Source organism: Megalobrama amblycephala, linkage group LG9 (assembly GCF_018812025.1).
Source record: "Megalobrama amblycephala isolate DHTTF-2021 linkage group LG9, ASM1881202v1, whole genome shotgun sequence".
NCBI classification, from domain to species: domain Eukaryota; kingdom Metazoa; phylum Chordata; class Actinopteri; order Cypriniformes; family Xenocyprididae; genus Megalobrama; species Megalobrama amblycephala.
Window position 1 is genome coordinate 17,283,219 of NC_063052.1, and position 19,395 is coordinate 17,302,613.

The window sequence follows — 19,395 nt, forward strand, 5'->3', positions numbered from 1 at the left end:
GACTCATAAAGAGGGATTTCTACCTCACCCACAGCCACACCTACCTCAACGTGTTCAGTGATGATAACCCATCTTTGTCATTGGTGAGTCACCGATGACACAGACTAGACATTTATCTTAAGTCATTTACACAAAGCGGCTCAATCCATTGACATTTGGTTGTAATACACAGTTATGCATTGCCAACAAAGAAAAATTAATCTGGCACTTGTCATGATTATGCACTCGAGGCACAAATCCCAAACCGTTTGCCGTGACATAGATAAATGTTTGATAAACTATTACTTGACATAAAATTAACTTTGCATGAGAATTCATTTGATTTAACAAAGAAAAATTGCGTAATTTTGGCCTGTTACATCTTTGCAACTAACAAAAATCTGTTAAATTGATATTCGATTCAGTGTTGTAAAAAGCTATTTTCAATCTTAATACCAAAATTCCAAACTTCTAAAGTCAGCATGAAAACTTGACTTGATTTTATCCAATGTGAATTGATTTGATCGCTGTGGTTTGCTATTGCTGTGATTTCAAGTGTTGTCTTGCCCTGGGAAACATTTAAAACAATAATGATGTGCACAGATAAATCATATATAATAAACATATTCCAATATTCCATAGAAAAGAGAGTATTTTGAATTCATGGTGACTTTAAAACCCCCTTTTGGAAACTTTATTTTTGTACCTATTTGTGAAAAGGGTATACCAGTCATTTCCAGTGAGGGTTCTGCTGTATTTCACTAAGTCCTATTCATCATAACTAGTCTCCCCATCAGAATGCTTTATTGGAGGGTGTGTCCTGTATGAGACGAGCGGCCCTGACTCGTCTCAACCTGCATGGCAACTTCCCGTTCATCCACATTATGATCATTGACTACCTGCATTCTCCCAAGTGAGAGTGGGACAAATAGGGATTCACTATGGGGAAAGTATTATTGTTACCTAAATGTGATAGAGACACACTGCAATTAAGTTCTCTTGTGGAAGCAATTACGACAAACTGATTAAAAAATGATCTTTGAAAAACAGGCACAATATCAAAGTAAATTCCTTTAATTCTTAACTACTCAGCGTTATTTATTTTATTTTATTTCAGTTGTACATGCAACATTTATTTCAGTGTTATTCCAATAAACAAAAATGATTTTTAATAGTCGTAACAGTATAAATGCATGTACTAGGTCAAAAAGGTAGAGTCTGATTCTGTTTGCTTCTGCTGTGATTAATGACCTGTTTCGTTGTTGCCGAGGTAATGATGCATAATAACCGACCTAAAAACACTTTTCATTGTTGCCACTGTAAACTCTTTTTCCTTCACACACTAATTTAGATCAAGGTTTTTGGACTTACACAAGAAACAAGCAACACCACTCTCAGAATGGTCAACAATGACTCAGGCAGCTGTGTTGAAGACATGCCTCACAACTTTTTAAACAAAGTTAAATTTTATTAAAGAGATATATTACATTGGTGTGGAAACCAGGTGGCTTGAGCAGGAATATCAAACATTGAGGCAATATTGTTTGAGATAATTCCAGAGAGAAATAAGAAGTTCTGCAGCAACATTAAATTAAGAATACAGTTACCTCGGGCACATCCAGTGATTTTACAGAAACGCATTAGATTCCAGTTTTCAGTGTACAGAACCACATTTGTTTTGGACTAAAAGACAGTTTCAGTGGAAAGCAAAGTTAGTAAATGAGAAAATTAAGGTAAAACCCCAATTTTTTTTTTTTTTTTTTTTTTGCCCAGGCTAAACGTCAAGTAGTGGGAAACTGCACCCATATTCATTTGCACTCATCTAACAAGGAAAAAGCAAATATGTCTGTGACTACCACATTTATGATCAATGGATGAAACTGACTTAATCACTGGTAGTGTTCTGCTAACTTCTCTCAATCCATTAAATTACACAAGTACGATGAGAAAAGAAAGCATGTGAGTGCAGGTTGAGGTAATGCACTGATCTGATCGTAGCCAAGGCAAGTGCTCTGAAACGGTGTTGAGAGAGGGAAGCTAAACGTCATCAGTCTTTGATCCACGGGATTTATGTCTGCAACGAAGGGGAGGATGCATGTATAAAACCCAGGTAAAAGCAATGATCGTGTTCTGCTGAATAAAATTTGAGATCAGGACTCTTACTATGAGGTTTTATACAATCAGCCTCCGGTCTCTGGGCCGTTCATGCCTCAACGCCTTCCAGCTCTGGGGGAAGGGGGGTCTTGGGGTGCTTGCTCTCAAAATGTTGCTTGAAGGTCTTGGGATCTGGCATTTGTGACTGCAAAACAAAGAGGTTTCATGGTTTAGTTCATCACATTATGTCTCAAGGAATTTACTGGCTTCATTCTGGTATGAAAAGAACACTTTGCATTATCCAATCAATTACAGATGGATAAGCATGGGCGGTTTGACCTTTTTGTATTAGAGCTGCATGATTAATTGTATTTTAATTGATTAACCATCTGCATATTGGTTAATTTATCATGACATTTTTTTTTCTCTCTCATTTGATATTTGCATTGGTAATGTTTTCATTCTTGAGGTTGCCAGATGTTAAGAGTTTAATTCCCACAATCAGAGCTTTTCTCTTTGCCCAGTTTTTACTTAATTTGCATTTTATTTATTTGAATTTATATACCGTTTTATCCATTACAAATTGTTTCCAAGCAGCTTCACATTAATAAATGTTGTGTTAATGTTGTAAAATTCATCAATTATGAAACAAGATCAATTCAGCTGTAAGCAGCTCTACAGAAGACAATAGTGTCATTACAGCTCTATTTATGTTGATTAAATTTCCGTCAATAACAGTGTCAGTGTCGCCAATTTAGTGTCATTATCCATCTCAATCAAGTTCAAATTATTATTATTATTTTATAAGAAGACATGTGCATAAGCTACAGTGGAAACACATTTACCAAATAAATTGCACAAAGTGCTGATGATCTGAAAATCCATGTATGTTGGAGTTTAGTGATCTCCATTGTGATATTCTGCTCAAATTACAAATTACAGCCAGTCTGCGTTCCTTCATGAGGCGGCTTGTGCTACAATACAATGCTGTTTACGGTTTTAATATAAAAAACGAAAAAATTTTTAAACAACATTATTTTAGTAATTTCGATGTTTTAGCTTTTGAGAGAAGCTTCTTAAGGTTTTACCAGTTTTCACAATGTTGAGAGTAGGGCTGCACGATATCGTTTTAGCATCAAAATCGTGATGTGCGCATCCATGATAGTCACATTGCAGGATGTATGATGTCTAGTAGGGATCGTAAATCCGGATGGACCAGACAACCACGGTTCAAAACGAATGTTGATTCTCTGATTAATTGCAAAGTTTGACCATCATACAATGAAAGTTTGTCATTTCAATGTGTTTTAGGTCCTGTCAGTTTAAACATTCAAGTGATTTTTAAACCATTTGAGTGCACGGAGATGCGAAACAGAACTCAATTTTGAACGTGCGGCTGTTTTATGTGCGCGTGCACACACACGGGGCTGCGCAGATGCACGCGAACACCCACATGCCGTTCTCTTCCGCGTCTATTTGTGCCTGAGTGGACACATACATGCAAAAAAAGAAAAAAAAAAAAAGTTAAAATGCACGTAAAAGATCTCCTATCCTCGTAAACACAATGGATTATGGCTTAGGTGAACTAAACCGAACAGAAAACCGGATGTGTAACAGTATTTTGGGTCACCGCCACGCATTCGTTCTTAAAGTGACAGCAGCCCCGCTGCTTTCTGTGTCATGAATGTTAATCAAACAAAAGACAGAGAAAAAACACTTTTGTAGTTTTAACAGATTAATTACATTTACTTTATACAGTGAAGACTATGCAGTGTTATTTTACATTTGATTTTTCAATATCTGTACCTGAATACTGTTAAACTTACCTGAAAAATATTAGCACTATTTATTTAACTTTTATCTTTGTTCTATTATATTTATCTATGCTTGTAATTTGTTCATTATATTCTATGCATATTCACTCACCTACAAAATCACCCCAATCATCCTAGAATTATTAATTCTTTCCAAATAGAGCTATTCAAGTCATCTGGTGATATCGCAGAAAAACTAAAATATCACAATGTCAGTTTTTTCCAATATCATGCAGCCCTAGTTGAGCTTGTTAAAGGTTTAATTCACACAAAAAATGAAAATTCTGTCATTAAATACTCACCCTTGTGTGGGTCCACAAGACTTTCATTCTTCTTTGGAACATAAATGAAGATCTTTTTAAAAAAATCTGAGAGCTTTCTTTTCCTCCATAGAGATCCAATGCAACTACCACTTTCAAGGTCTAGAAATGTAGGAAAGACATCATTAAAGTACTTCAGTGTTTTGACCTCAATTTTATGAAGTGACGCGGGTGCTTTGTTTGCGCAAAAAAAAATAATTTACCACTTTAATTATGAAAATATTGATCTGCAACTCGCATTCATAAGAGCATCACCACGCATGTGAGTTGTGTTCAGACTCGTGCGTCAACTCAATGCACATGCTTGAGTGTTCAAAAGAGTACCATGAAACATGCGTTTTGTGTTCACGCGAGAGCTGAAACTGTTGTGTGAACACGCTTAGGATTACATTATTTTGTGAATAAAGTGGTAAATTATGTTTTTTGCGCAAACAAAGCACCTGCGTCACTTCATAAAATTAAGGTTAAACCACTGGAGTACTTTAATTATGTCTTTTCATACCTTCCTGGACCTTGAAAGTTCTAGTTGCACTGGATCTCTATAGAGGGATTTCATTTCATTCATTCCTCTCGGATTTCATTAAAAAGATCTTCATTTGTTTTCTGAAGATGAATGAAAGTCTTACGGATGTGGAACAACACAAGGATGAGTAATTAATGACAGAATGTTAAAGGTCCCGTTCTTCGTGATCCCATGTTTCAAACTTTAGTTAGTGTGTAATGTTGTTGTTAGAGTATAAATAAAATCTGTAAAAAATTAAAGCTCAAAGTTCAATGCCAAGCGAGATATTTTATTTAACAGAAGTCGCCTACATCGAACGGCCAGTTTGGACTACATCCCTCTACTTCCTTCTTTAATGATGTCACTAAAACAGTTTTTTGACTAACCTCCGCCCACAGGAATACACAAGAGTTGCGTTTGTAGAGTGTGTTTGTCGCCATGTCGTCGAAACGCTGTTATTTTCATCCCGCAGTCCAATCACCGGGTCTGATTCCGGCTCAAATTGATAGGGTAAAATTAAAGACATGTTTACAATAACACTGAGCGCGTGCATCTCCACGTTATGGTAAGAGGCGTGACCTTTTGGGGCAAGATGCGCTAAACTGCTGTCGAATCACAACACAGGAACCGCTGGCACAATCAGAACTCGTTACGTATTTCTGAAGGAGGGACTTCATAGAACAAGGAAGTCATCAGCCCGTTTTTATGACAGTGGAAACAGCGGTATACAGATAAGTAAATTATGTGAAAAATACTGTGTTTTTTTACACGCGAAACATGAACACATGTTATATTGCACACTATAAACACAATCAAAGCTTCAAAAAACCACGAAAAACGGGACCTTTAATTTTTGGGTGATCTATCTCTTTAATGTATACGGTAAATATAATAAATGAGGAAACTAGATGAGGTAAAGTAAACCCTGCATATGAGTTGGTGTTCTCTTGAATTGTGCTTATGTGAAAGTGCAAAATTCTGATTAAATGTATAATTAATAATCACAATTTTAGTTTTTATATATAGTTTTTGATACTGTATATATCATAATATAGTTATTTATGGTAATTCTCTACGGTCACTATACATACGTCATATCATCCGTCACACCAAGAGGTAAAATGGGTTGTGAACGCCATTTCATTGTGACTTTAAGCAGTTTTATGCTTAATTGGTAGGTGTACTGACAAGTCTGATTTGTTACTTGCAGTGAATAACTTTCAAAGGCAGAGACAAGTTCCAACTTGAGAATGAAATTTCCCAACACATTCATCCTCTACATACACCCATATTAAAAATCAGCTTTATATCGACAACATATCTTGATGCAGGGCAAACATGGGTTCTTTCCTTGTGCTATGTACATGAAATTCGATTCAAAAAGCACTAAAAAATAGAATTTATACAAGCTGGCATTGAAACTTGGCTGAAAAGAACCTCCAAAGATGATCTGTGGGGTAAAAATAACCTGCTAAAATTCTACTGACCCTGCAGACGCCACATGTGAACACCAGCGCCGCTTTTGCCGCGGTCTTCTGGTCGTGGCCTTTGGATTTCTTGATCTCTGCCTGCTTCTTGGCGTTTTTCTGCTGAGACTGGATTTTCTGGTGTCCACGAGCCATGCTGTTGGATTGATCACAAAATGACGTCAACAACATACAGAGACTGAAACGGTACGAGTCAGACACGGTCAATGGATTTATATACCCAGCTATCAAGAACGAACATGAAACAGAAGTAATTGCAAAACAACATTATATTATCTGAGTGTTTGTGTGGCAGTTATCTATAAACAATACAAATTCCACACAACTTATTGAGCTAATAAAAATTCTGTCTGATAATACTCTTCCAAGACTGTGTCCTTATAGAAGGCATATGATATCAGAAATTTTACCAATAGTTAGTGTACACCGACCATGTTCTGCCTTTGCCACAGTTTAAAACAATAACAAGCAGTTAATGTTGTTGCTTGAAACAGAAATCACACAGTGGACAAGGTTACAAGAAAATTACATTTTACATGTGAATAATATCTCTAATTAACAGTTATTACAGTATTGTCGCATTCAGCACTTTTTAAATCACGAATAATATGTCAATACACAATAATGGAGAGTTTAACTGTTCATGAGCTAGCTGTCACTGCACATTGAGGCTCGATAGCCTATTTGCTCGACATTTAGCACTATTTCATACTACTTCGTCGATTATCCGGACTTTAAAAGGACATTCAGAGGTTAAAAACGAAATATTAAACGTAAAACCTCGCATATCTTAAGAGTTGAGGTAGATTAGTGAGCGAAGATACTGGGCTTAGTTAACAACACCATATGGTTAGCCAGCTAGCATGCTAAACACACTAACAATACCAGATCTTTTGACACAGCTACTCACGCAACTCACTTGAATACGTGTTATTAGAATACTACTATATGTTCTTTTCTATCTATAACTAAATATTATGAGCATACCTGGCGAACTAGGATCCGTAGGCAGCTACAGGCTTAAGTGTACTCCTGCACGCTTATGACAGCTGTGCTCTTCCCAGAGTGCCTCTCGTGTAATTCCTGCACTGACCACAGCGACACTGAGCGCTAGAGAGCGACATGCGCGCTAGTCGTTTACAAGATTGCAAAGTGGTGGTGATTGTCTTGAAGTGACTGTGACAAACAATGCATCATTAACGCAAACACAAACACATTCTCACCAGTTAAAAGTTATCAGATTTCTCCGGGAATTTAAATCTAGGCGTTTTAGGCCAACCAGAAGCTGCGCAATGTTGTGGCACCATTGATTCTTCTCTGCGTGACGACACGCTGACCGTTCCAAGATGGCGACGCGCTGGAGCGGTCGAATGTGGCATCCATGGTGATATCTATATATACCTATAGATTGTGCATCTAAAATCTAACTCACATGGAAATATGTCACTGAAATAACTGCAGAGAAATCAAATCTATCTTTTGTGACAGCACATGGCTCTTTAACAACAAAAAACAGTAGGGGGAGCGGCCCAACATTTATTTAATTTATTTATTTATTTTCATAAATGCTCTCTAGCTGTCAAACATTTTTTTATGTTTAAAGCTTAAAACTTAAAAAGTAGTTTTAATTCAAACAATCTATAAAAGTATTTATTTAAAAAAAAAAGTAGCAGACTACTCTGAATGGTCCGACCTGACCGCTACGTCCATATTTTTTTACAGTCTATGGTCCTGACCTGCGCCAAAGAAAAACAACGCCGTCTACAGCCTGCACAATAAATTACACCAGAATAACGACATTGAGAAACTTTACTAACTACTAGGGGTGTAACAATACAGTATATCGTGTCACAATATAGGCCTGTCGCAATACAAATATGCAGCAATATCGTGTCGTGGATAGTGACAATAGGCCTATGTGTTGTGCATTGTTCACTCAAAATGAAAATTACTATGTGAGAAAAAATCAAGTTTACAGAGTTTTAGTGTCAGTACTACATTAAACTATATATATATATATATATATATATATATATATATATATATATATATATATATATATATATATATATACATAATGTTGAATATAATGTATAATAATGCAACATGGTGATATTTGTGGGTCCTGATAATGCCAAATGTCTTATTTTACCAGTAAAAAGTGGCCTACATTATTTTAGATATATCTAGCCAGTGACAGAGTGCAAACATATTCATCTAAAATTAATATGTGTTTCAGCTTTACAATCATGAATATTTTTATTCTAGTGTCACCATTGTCCTGTGCATTTGGTTACCAGCACCAAGTACAAGCCTATTCATTTGCAATGCAATACTAACTTTAGCATTTCAATCAACAGTACATTGTTTGTTATCCTTAGGCTATGTCTGGGAGTATCATGAGTTCAGTATTGTGATATGTATCAAATTGTGACATGAGAAGGGTATCGTTACACCCTTACTAGCTACCGAACTAATAATACTCAGTGAAAAGTTAAAATAAAAGAATTATTTAAACCCATTCTACCAGATCAATCTGGCATTTATTGACATTGATTCTCATACTTCATGTCATAACTGCAATTCAAGCTGCTTATTCCAACATGAAAGCAATCACTTGTGATCTATTCTGCCACACACTGGAATGTATAATTATTGCACTCTTTATAATTATTAGCCTATCTATTAAGAAATCACCCAAAATGCATGGCTATGCCATATGCTTTCATTCTTGAGGTCTCAAAAACTGCAACCATTTTGTCCATAGAAAAAAAATATGCATGAACTAAGAAGCTTTTTATGTTTTCTTTTCTCCGACATATTCTTTACAAATGATTGCAGTATTATTATTATTTTGAAAGAATATTTAGAACACAATAAAACAAATGCATATTAAAATATATACATTTATTTATTTATTACACACACACACACACACTGGGGACATGGGGTAATGTCCTCATAAGTCACCCTCTCCTTGTAATACCTGTATCATACCCATGTCATTATACAAATTTGTGTCCTGATATGTCACACACACACACACACACACACACACACACACACACACACACACACACACACACACACACACACACACACACACACACACACACAAATGCCTTTGCTTTTATTGTGGAAATTGAATGGATGGTTGAGTTCTGGTATTATGACCTTTGTGAGGCTACTTTTCACACATGAAGTCTATATTCAGACTCTACCAGTAGGTGGCAGTATTAATCTTTAATAACCCTTGGCCTCTCTCAACTCTGTAACCATAAGCGAAATTAAAAACTCAGTTTTAGCTTAATTTAGCCTCATACATTAATATTCTGAGACTAACAAGATAATATTTTTGCAGTAAAGTTACAAGTAAAATTGTAATGTTTATGCATAAAATTAATTTGTGAAAAAAAAAAAAAAAAAGAAGAAAAATATGTCATAATTTCCTTGACCATGTTGTTTTAAATGTGTATGACTTTCTTTATTCTGTGTGGGGAAAAAAAGAGAAATTATGAAGTCTGTGCTGGTTGTTTATTTCCCCATGCAGTTACAATGAATGGGGACTTAAGCTTTCAATCATAAACAAGGTAACCAATCCATACTTTTGAGTGATATTGCAAATCTTTGGAAGCACTTTATATATATATATATATATATATATATATATATTCCAACTGGCTTCACAAGATCACATTCCTTTTCATCTTTTCACTGGAAAAGCATATCCCTTCGGTCTTAAATCTCCATAGCATTCCAGTAAAGAAAATCAGCGAGGGGCTTTGAATTGCATGTAGATGATGTAGATGACACAATTTTCATTTTTTGGGTGAACTATTCCTCTATATTTCCAACTCACTCCACATGTATAAAGTATTGACATAAAGAGCTACATTTCCACTTGGATTTAATGAAAGAAACCAATCGAGAACACATATAATTTTGCATCAAAAAGTATATAAAAGTGAACGTTTTCAGTTCCAGTTTAAAGAAAGAAAATGTTCTGCTGATCTGAAAACAGAAGGAAATTCGTTAGCCCTCCGTGCTATGGCATGTCTGAATATGCAAAACACCCTTGCTCAACTAGCTTAAGGCTATGACTGTAAAATGTTAGTAAACATATGTATATGTCATGTTTTATTCTTTCAAGGGGGAAACTGTATCATTGTGAGAAACGTTTTCTGTCAATGGTGTTATGTTTCGTGTCCATTCACTTCATAAGAAAGAATAGAGATTCTGACCAGTACATCATTCCCAATGAGGACAAAAGGAAAATGTCTATTATTTCCTGTTAGACAATGAGGAAATAATGTTCTAAATCAACCCAGCTGTTTTTAAACATATGTATATCTAGTGTTTATCATTTGCGTATCGCACACAATGTATCATAATTTTGTATGAATACTGGGTGAAGTTTCGACCATGCTTGGGTGGAGATGTCCTGCCTTAGGGTTTCTGAAAAGAAATCTCCCAGGTGTCAGACCCTCAATAGCAACACGAGAATTATATCAGTCCGTCCTTTGTTCTGCTAAAATGAAGGAAGACTTCCCTGAGATTTGGACACAGTTTCTTTTTTTAGGTTATTCTGGGGGTAAAAACAGCATTCTTCATATCACAACACAACCATATATCATTACCAAACTATTTTTTTTAACAAAATGTGATTTGCCACCACAATATTAAGATGCTGTGGGTGGTTGCTTGTTGCTAAGTGGTTTGGAGTTGTTGCTAGGGTGTTTTGTGTGGTTTCTATTACCTCTATTATATTATTTTCTCTGTACACTCTTAAAAGTAAAGGTTCCTTATTCGCATCTATAATTCCATAAATAACCTTTAACATCCATGGAACTTTTCCATAGCACAAAAGTGTCTTTCCTTCTTCTTCTTTTTTTTTTTCTTTCGTTTTACGCGTACGCGAGGGTCAGCGTATAGTGCGCGTGACGCGAATTTATTCATCAGAAGAGTATGCGTAGTGTACGCGCACCACTGGATTTTTGTAAGTACGCGGAGGTCGCACGTGCGCATTTATGTATTTATTTTGCAGTAATTAGTTTATCCATAGGGTGGTAACCGTGCCCTGGGGGTGTTGATTCACAAGGTAGTCAAAAGAAAAACTGCATAAACAGAACAGACCGGAACGCATGGAAACTACAGCTACAATGGAGGCCTACATAGACGAAAAATTGTGCAAAGAGGTTAGAAAGTGCCCTCATTTGTACAACTCTTGCATGAAAGAATACAAAGATGTTTACATGGGTTGTAACGCTTGGCGAACGATTGCTCAAAACTGCGCATGTGTCGAACGCCTGTGTATTTGTACGAGTCAAATGAATTATACTTTCCAAGGCTGTTCGTTCGACTGTGCGCGTACGCCCAGGTATAGCCAGGGTTTAAAGGGACAGTTCACCCAAAAATTAACATTCTGTCATCATTTACTCACCCTCAAGTTATTCCAAACCTTTATGAGTTTCTTTCTTCTGCTGAACACAAAGGAAGATATTTGGAAGAAAGTTTGTAACCAGGCTGCTTTGGGGCACCATTGACTTCCATAGTAGAAAAAAAAAATACTATGGAAGTCAATGGGGCAGTTTCCCTTAAAGCAGGGATGGGCAACTTCAGTCCTGGAGGGCCACTGCCCAGCAGAGTTTAGCTCCAACCCTAATCAAACACACCTGAACCAGCTAATCAAGGTCTTTAAGATTAGTAGAAAGTTATAGGCAAGTGAGTTTTTATCAGGGATGGAGATAAACTCTGCAGGACACTGGCCCTCCAGGACCGGAGTTGCCCAACCCTGCCTTAAAGGGTTAGTTCACCCAAAAATTTAAATAATGTAATTTATTACTCTCCCTCATGTCGTTCCACACCCGTAAGACCTTCGTTAATCTTCGGAACACAAATTAAGATATTTTTGTTGAATTCCGATGGCTCCGTCAGGCCTCCGTAGGGAGCAATGACATTTCCTCTCTCAAGATCCATTAATGTACTAAAAACATATTTAAATCAGTTCATGTGAGTACAGTGGTTCAATATTAATATTATAAAGCGACGAGAATATTTTTGGTGTGCCAAAAAAACAAAATAACGACTTATGTAGTGATGGCCGATTTCAAAACACTGCTTCAGGAAGCTTTGGAGCATAACGAATCAGTGTGTCGAATCAGCGGTTCGGAGCGCCAAAGTCAGGTGATTTCAGCAGTTTCAATCATGATCCGATACACTGATTCATTATGCTCCAAAACTTCCTGTAGTAGTGTTTTGAAACCAGCCATCACTATATAAGTCATTATTTAGTTTTTTTGGTGCACCAAAAATATTCTCGTTGCTTTATAATATTAATATTGAACCACTGTACTCACACAAACTGATTTAAATATGTTTTTAGTACATTAATGGATCTTGAGAGAGGAAATGTCTGCTGGCTATGGAGGCCTCACTGAGCCGTCGGATTTCAACTAAAATATCTTAATTTGTGTTCTGAAGATTAACGAAGGTCTTACGGGTGTGGAACGGCATGAGGGTGAGTAATTAATGACATTTTTGGGTGAACTAACCCTTTAATCTTCAAAATATCTTCCTTTATGTTCATCAGAAGAAAGAAATGTATACAGGTTTGGAGCAACTTGAGAGTGAGCAAATAATGACAGAATTTCCATTTTTGGGTAAACTAACCCTTTAAGTATGAGCAATAGTAAAAGAAGTGCTTCCTTAGGAAAAGATACATTGGAAGTCAATGGGAACCAAAATTGTTTGGTTATCAACATTATTCAAAATATCTTCTTTTGTGAAACAAAGAAAGTCATACAGGTTTGAACAATATGAGGGTGAGTAAATAATGACTGCATTTCATTTGTGATTGGACTTTCCCTTTAACATCGTTAAAGAAAAAAAGTTTCTCCTATCATTCCTTGCATGCTTTTCATTACTCAAATGTGGGCATAAAATGAACTGTAATAGCTATAATATTTTCCCAGCATTTTAGAACTTTGATCAAGTCTCGACAAAGCTGTGGTGAAATTCGTCTGTGTAAATGTATTTTAATGCGCACTAATTGCATCTCTCAATATGAAAGACATTCGGTACATCAAACATTCTCCGTGTAGAGAGTGGGGGAGGAACCTGAGCTTGACACATGAGGAAGTTGTTCTGATCCCGTTAGACACTTCCTCTGTTTTCCACTGACATCCAACCATATTAAAAACAATACATCTCATCTGACAAGTTCCACGTTCACCACAATGGCAGAAGTACCGAAAAATGTACCAATTGCTCCCTTGTGAAATAATTGTATTGAACATGCACTTGTAGTGTACTTCAAATCTTAAAAGTATATTTCAAAAAACTGTACTTGCACATAATTTAATATAAATGATAATGGCCATTTAAGTGTACTTAACGAGTGTACTTCCATGACTTTGTAAGTATTCTTTTAAATTATGCACTTTATAATAATGTAAAATTAAACGTTTCACTTTAAAGTACAATTTAAATCATTATGCTTTAATGATCTTTTGCTCTACAGAAGTGTGCTTATTTTGATGTGTTGACTAACATATTAAAGCACATGTAAAGTACTTGTGTATAATTTTAACTGTAGTGTGTTATTCAATATTACATTTAAAGTTTGTTATACATTCCAAACTTCATCATTAAAATGTGCAAGAACAAATTTATTTAAATACATGACACAAGTTTCAATAGAAATGACATTAAAGTATTAGTTTACCATAAATGCCTGTCAATACATTCAGCATTTCACTTTAACCATATCTCAAAAGACAATTGAAGTATTCATGAAATAAAGATATACTTAAAAAAGATATACACCCAAAAATGAAATTTCTGTCATTAATTACTCATCCTCATGTCGCTCAAAAACCCGTAAGACCTTCATTCTTCTTCGGAACACAAATTAAGATATTTTTGATGAAATCCGAGAGTTTTTTTATTTTCCGTAGAAAGCAACGAAATTACCACATTCAAGGTCCAGAGAAGTACTAAAGACATTGATAAAATAGTCGACGTGGCTGCAGTGGTTCAACCTTAAAGGTGTCCTAGATTTAAATATTGAATTTATATTGGCATAGTTGAATAACAAGAGTTCAGTACATAGAAAAGACATACACTGAGTTTCAAACTCCATTGTTTCCTCCTTCTTATATAAATCTAATTTGTTTAAAAGACCTCCGAAGAACAGGCAAATCTCAACATAACACCGACTGTTACGTAACAGTCAGGATCATTAATATGTATGCCCCCAATATTTGCATATGCCAGCCCATGATCAAGCCATTAGACAAGGGCAGGACGTCTGGATGTGCACAGCTGAATCATCAGACTAGGTAAGCAAACAATAGCGAAAAATGGCAGATGGAGCAATAATAACTGACATGATCCATGATAACATGATATTTTTAGTGATATTTGTGAATTGTCTTTCTAAATGTTTCGTTAGCATGTTGCTAATGTACTGTTAAATGTGGTTAAAGTTACCATCGTGTCTTACTGTATTCACGGAGACAAGAGAGCCGTCGCTATTTTCATTTTTAAACACTTGCAGTTTGTATAATGCATAAACACAACTTCATTCTTTATAAATCTCTCCAACAGTGTGTAATGTTAGCTTTAGCCACGCAGCATAGCCTCAAACTCATTCAGAATCAAATGTAATACATCCAAATAAATACTATACTTACATGATCCAATGTATGCAAGCAGCATGCATGACGAACATCTTGTAAAGATCCATTTTGAGGGTTATATTAGCTGTGTAAGCTGTGTTTATACTGCTCAAGGCAAGTGCGAGCTCCGGGGGAGGGGGAGCACGAGAATTAAAGGGGCCGCAACCTATATATCGGTGCATAGTTAATGATGCCCCAAAATAGGCAGTTAAAAAAATGAATTAAAAAAAATCTATGGGGTATTTTGAGCTGAAACTTCACAGACACATTCAGGGGACACCTTAGACTTATATTACATCTTTTAAAAAGAAGTTCTAGGGCACCTTCAATGTTATGAAGCGACAAGAATACTTTTTTTGTGCAAAAACAAAACAAAAATAACTTTATTCAACGATCTCTTCTCTACCCTGTCAGTCTCCTACACAGTTGACGCAGTGAATGCAGTTCAGTGCTTCCGTGTTTACGTCAGAACGCCGGCTCAGTATTGGCCGATGCTGTTCACGTGAACAGCATGATGCATGTGTGTGATACAATACGCATAAGCTGGTGTTCGGACGTAAACACAGAGATTATTGAATAAAGTAATTATTTTTGTTTTGTTTTAGCGCACAAAAAGTATTCTCGTTGCATCGTAACATTAAGGTTGAACCACTTTAGTCACGTTGACTATTTTAACAATGTCTTTACTAGTTCTCTGGACTTTGAATGTGGTAATTTTATTGCTTGAGATAAAAAACTTCTCGGATTTCATCAAAAATATCTTAATTTGTGTTACGAAGATGAATGAAGGTCTTGCGGGTTTGAAACGACATGAGGGTGAGTAATTAATGACAGAAAATTTATTTTTGGCTGAACTAACTCTTTAAGTCCGACTTACAATAAGTGAGTCAAAACACCACTCTAAAGTTAAGCTAACTGCATTTATTATCAAATATAATCAAAAGTAAATATGATACATTTTTATTTAATTGCAATTAACATGCAATTAAGTGTCTGAAAACGTTGTATTCTTGTACAGTATATTATTTTCATGAGCATTCTTTTTAAAAGTATGCAAGAGTATTCTTCTTTTTTACAAGGTCTGTTCATAGCATTATCAATGTTTTTAATTCTTCTGAGAGCTTCCTATGAAGTACAATTGAAGCATGACATGCTGCTGCCAATGCAAATGCATCCGAAGGACAAATTCATCATTGTTGACAGCAGAGCCACAGAGACGGGTTTATGGTGCTGATGCAAAGAGAATTATTCTCTTCACCCAACCTGTTCAGCAGCTTCCCACAGGACTGGTTTGGACTGAAGACATCCTGGCATGTGTAGAGAAAATGGTGCTGTCCCTTTAAGGCCCATTGGAATGCAAGTGTCCCCCTCCACCACCCCATAAAAAGCTGTCTGAGCCCTGATTGCACACCTGTGCAGTAGCTGGAGATGCGATTGCTGTCCAGGGCCTCCGCCTACTGCATTCCAGCCCCTAACCCACACTCCCGCTGCATGCTGGGGCTTTACCTCTCAAACGGGTGAGTGGCAGTAGTAGGGCAGGTCCTAACAGGCATCTTATTCCCATCTCAGAAATCCATGGCATGCAGAATACCTCCCTCTCTTTCTGATAGCCGACCATGCCTGTGTTTTCACAGGAATGCGATGGATAGAAAAAATCGTGACAGCCCGCACACTTCATGCCTGTGCCTGTCCGCCACTTGTCAGGTTACCACTTCATCTGTCAAACGAATGTAGCCCAGCTTGAGCTGGGAACGTTTAGATTTAATTTTAGGTACAAAACTAATTAATACCTTAATTTCAACTAGCAGCAGTTTCAATAGTGGGCCATGACTTTTGTTATGGGTTACAAAAGTTTGTTTAACTAGTCTTAAGGAAGCCCTGGCTGCTATAGGGTTTGCTTGTGTGTACATACAGTATGTAATCCACTCCTATTGTTGCTTTCTGGCTTTCTGTACATCCTGTCCTTTTACTGTGGGCAGTCCAGGCATGGTGAGACAGGCCTGCGGTTTTTCTGCATTAGCCATAAGCCTTCAGGTAAAGCTTGGAGAATACCGTTTTGAGACCCCACCTGTATTTATTTAGCAACTTCATTTGCACATAGTAGTGAAAACACCAGGTGCTCCCAATGTGAGATTAGAAAAGATGGGTTATAACTATAAAGACATGCTAAGTATTCATATAAAGATATAAAGTGGATCTACTATTATGCTTGATCTGACATTTTAGCAATGTAGCCTATGCTAATGTTGCTGACAACGATTAGCCTATATTTGTGGTGTTTGCCAAGCCAAGTATCATTACTATTTCTCATTCTCAAGGTTAGTGATTTAAACCACTAAACCTAAATATTAAACCTTGGCACATAACTCATCTCACACCGTTTGCGGTACGGACATGAATGATACCTCAAATTATGTTAAAAATGAGCATTTAGCATGGGAAAGCCCTAGCAAATTTTGTATGGGCATGGACTGCTCAAATTTCTTTAGAAATTTGAAAATCTGGTTTATATACCAATGTAGTTATTATTAATGGAAAAAAACTAAGGAACCATTTTATTTTAGTGTTCTAGTTACATGTACTTACGTAATAACAGTAAATTATTACTGTTACATAACAGTAATAATTACAATGCAACTAACCTTATGCACTGTAACAAAGACACCTTAAAATAAGGTGTAAAATAAAACTAAAACTATATAAATTTTTGGTTACTTTATTTTACAGTGCCGTAGTTACATTGTAATTACTCAAATAAGTACTAAGTACTATTAATTAACTACATGTACTTACTATAGAGTTACAGTTAGGGTTTGGTTTAGGGTTAGTTACTTGTAATTATGCATAATTTACTGTTATTACTATAGTAAGTACATGTATAACTACGGCACTGTAAAATAAAGTGTTACCAAATTTTTTTGTAATTGAAATAAATCTGAAATTAAAAAAATATAAATATTAGATGAAAAATGTTAACTTAAAGAACTTGGAATTAGAAATATTGCCTTTTTACCTGAAATAAATAAGAAAAAAAAAAACAAAAGAACAAAATTTACAAAAATGTAAGCATAAAAATTAAAATATTATTAATAATAATTAATAATATAATTTTAATTAAAATTAAAAACTGAAAATATAAAAATAGCTAATTCAAAATATGAACAATGCTGTAATAGTAAATGTGACCCTGGCGACCCTGGACCACAAAACCAGTTGCACGGGTATATTTTTCTTTTATGCCAAAAATCATTAGGATATTAAGTAAAGATCATGTTCCATGAAGATATTTTGTAAATATCCTACTGTAAATATATCAAAAATACATTTTTGTGAGTGGATATGCATTGCTAAGGACTTCATTTAGACAACTTTAAAGGCGATTTTCTCAATATTTTGATTTTTTTGCACCCTCAGATTCCAGATTTTCAAATAGTTGTATCGCAGCCAAAAATTGTCCAAACCTAACAAACCATGCATCAATGGAAAGCTTATTTTTTTAGTTTCAGATGATGTATACATATATGTAGTGTAAATGTGCCTCCTGTTTACTTTCATACAGTTCAGTCTCATAACAGCTCAAGAATATCATCACATCTCTTTGAAAGAGTCTTGCATTTAAATGACAAAGAAGTCAGAACTTTGCTGCATTGTTCTGGTGTACTGTCAGGAGTCTCATTGGTCTTTTGTGTATCCAGAGAGCATGAGGTCAGGCTAGGGGTCTTAAGGAGAGGGCAGACCGTGGAGATGTTATCAGACTCATTCTGGCCCCACTGCTCCAGTACCCTTGACTACCTGACCCCCCCTCCTTAAAGCAGAGACCCATTGTCTCTGACTCAGGCTTTTTATTGCTTCTCTTGAATGACGGAGCTATGCTCAAAACAAAGGTCTGTGTTTGCTTGCCCAAGGTGTCAGTCTTCAGACTCCCTCACAATGGATGCCCAGTGTTTACACTCCAATGACCTGAGGTTTACCAAAGCTGCCGCAAATTGGTTTGTTTAGAAGGGGTAATGGCAAACATTACATTCTATCACAATAGGTTCATTAAGGTGACAATAACATTGGGTAAACAACGTATTAAGCTCTCCGTAGTAGTAGCAGAAACACTGAGTAGGCTATATTGGGCATTTCAATTAAGAAATCATGTATATTTTATATAATTCACGGATTCACAGTCATTACATCATTCAATTAAATAATAGTAATAAAAATAGATTTTACATTTTCTTAAGAAAACGTGAGTTAAGAAAATGTGAAAATGGGAAGTCTCTAAAATATTCTGAGCTCTAGATATAGTTCAATTTTCAATTTAAGTCCACCGGATGTTTTTTTCCCCCAGTGTTTTCGTCCACCAGGTTAAAATCATAAACCTAATCGTTTAGAAAAGTAAAATCACCCCTTTCATCAACAATCTGCATAATCTGGTATTCATCTTATTCATGTCCTTAGTGCAAATGTGTGGCGTAATACTATATTACAGTATGTGCCAAAGTTTTATGACAGATAATAATTGTATAATAAAGG

At 35.9% G+C, this 19,395-nt stretch overlaps 1 protein-coding gene across 2 annotated transcripts; it reads right to left on the minus strand.

Moving 5' to 3' along the window:
* Positions 1-1,426: 1,426 nt before the first annotated feature.
* Positions 1,427-7,324, minus strand: znf706 (zinc finger protein 706). Of its 2 annotated transcripts, none has more exons than XM_048201903.1 (3): positions 7,184-7,324; positions 6,197-6,332; positions 1,427-2,278 (listed from the first exon to the last, which is right to left on the minus strand). In XM_048201903.1, the coding sequence occupies exons 2-3, from the start codon at positions 6,329-6,331 to the stop codon at positions 2,183-2,185; spliced, it is 231 nt and encodes a 76-aa protein (XP_048057860.1). In that variant the 5' UTR covers position 6,332; positions 7,184-7,324; the 3' UTR covers positions 1,427-2,182. The 2 variants fall into 2 exon arrangements, with proteins under 2 accessions (XP_048057860.1, XP_048057861.1); XM_048201904.1 differs by lacking the exon at positions 7,184-7,324 and having other exon boundaries at positions 1,427-2,053; positions 2,143-2,278.
* Positions 7,325-19,395: the final 12,071 nt, after the last annotated feature.

Bases quoted from the DNA above. Each gene is read 5' to 3' on its own strand.
- znf706 (XM_048201903.1), bottom strand. From the start codon at position 6,331: ATGGCTCGTGGACACCAGAAAATCCAGTCTCAGCAGAAAAACGCCAAG. The intron at 2,279-6,196 runs GTCAGTAGAATT...TTTGTTTTGCAG, and splicing joins TCACATGTGGCGTCTGCAGG to TCACAAATGCCAGATCCCAA.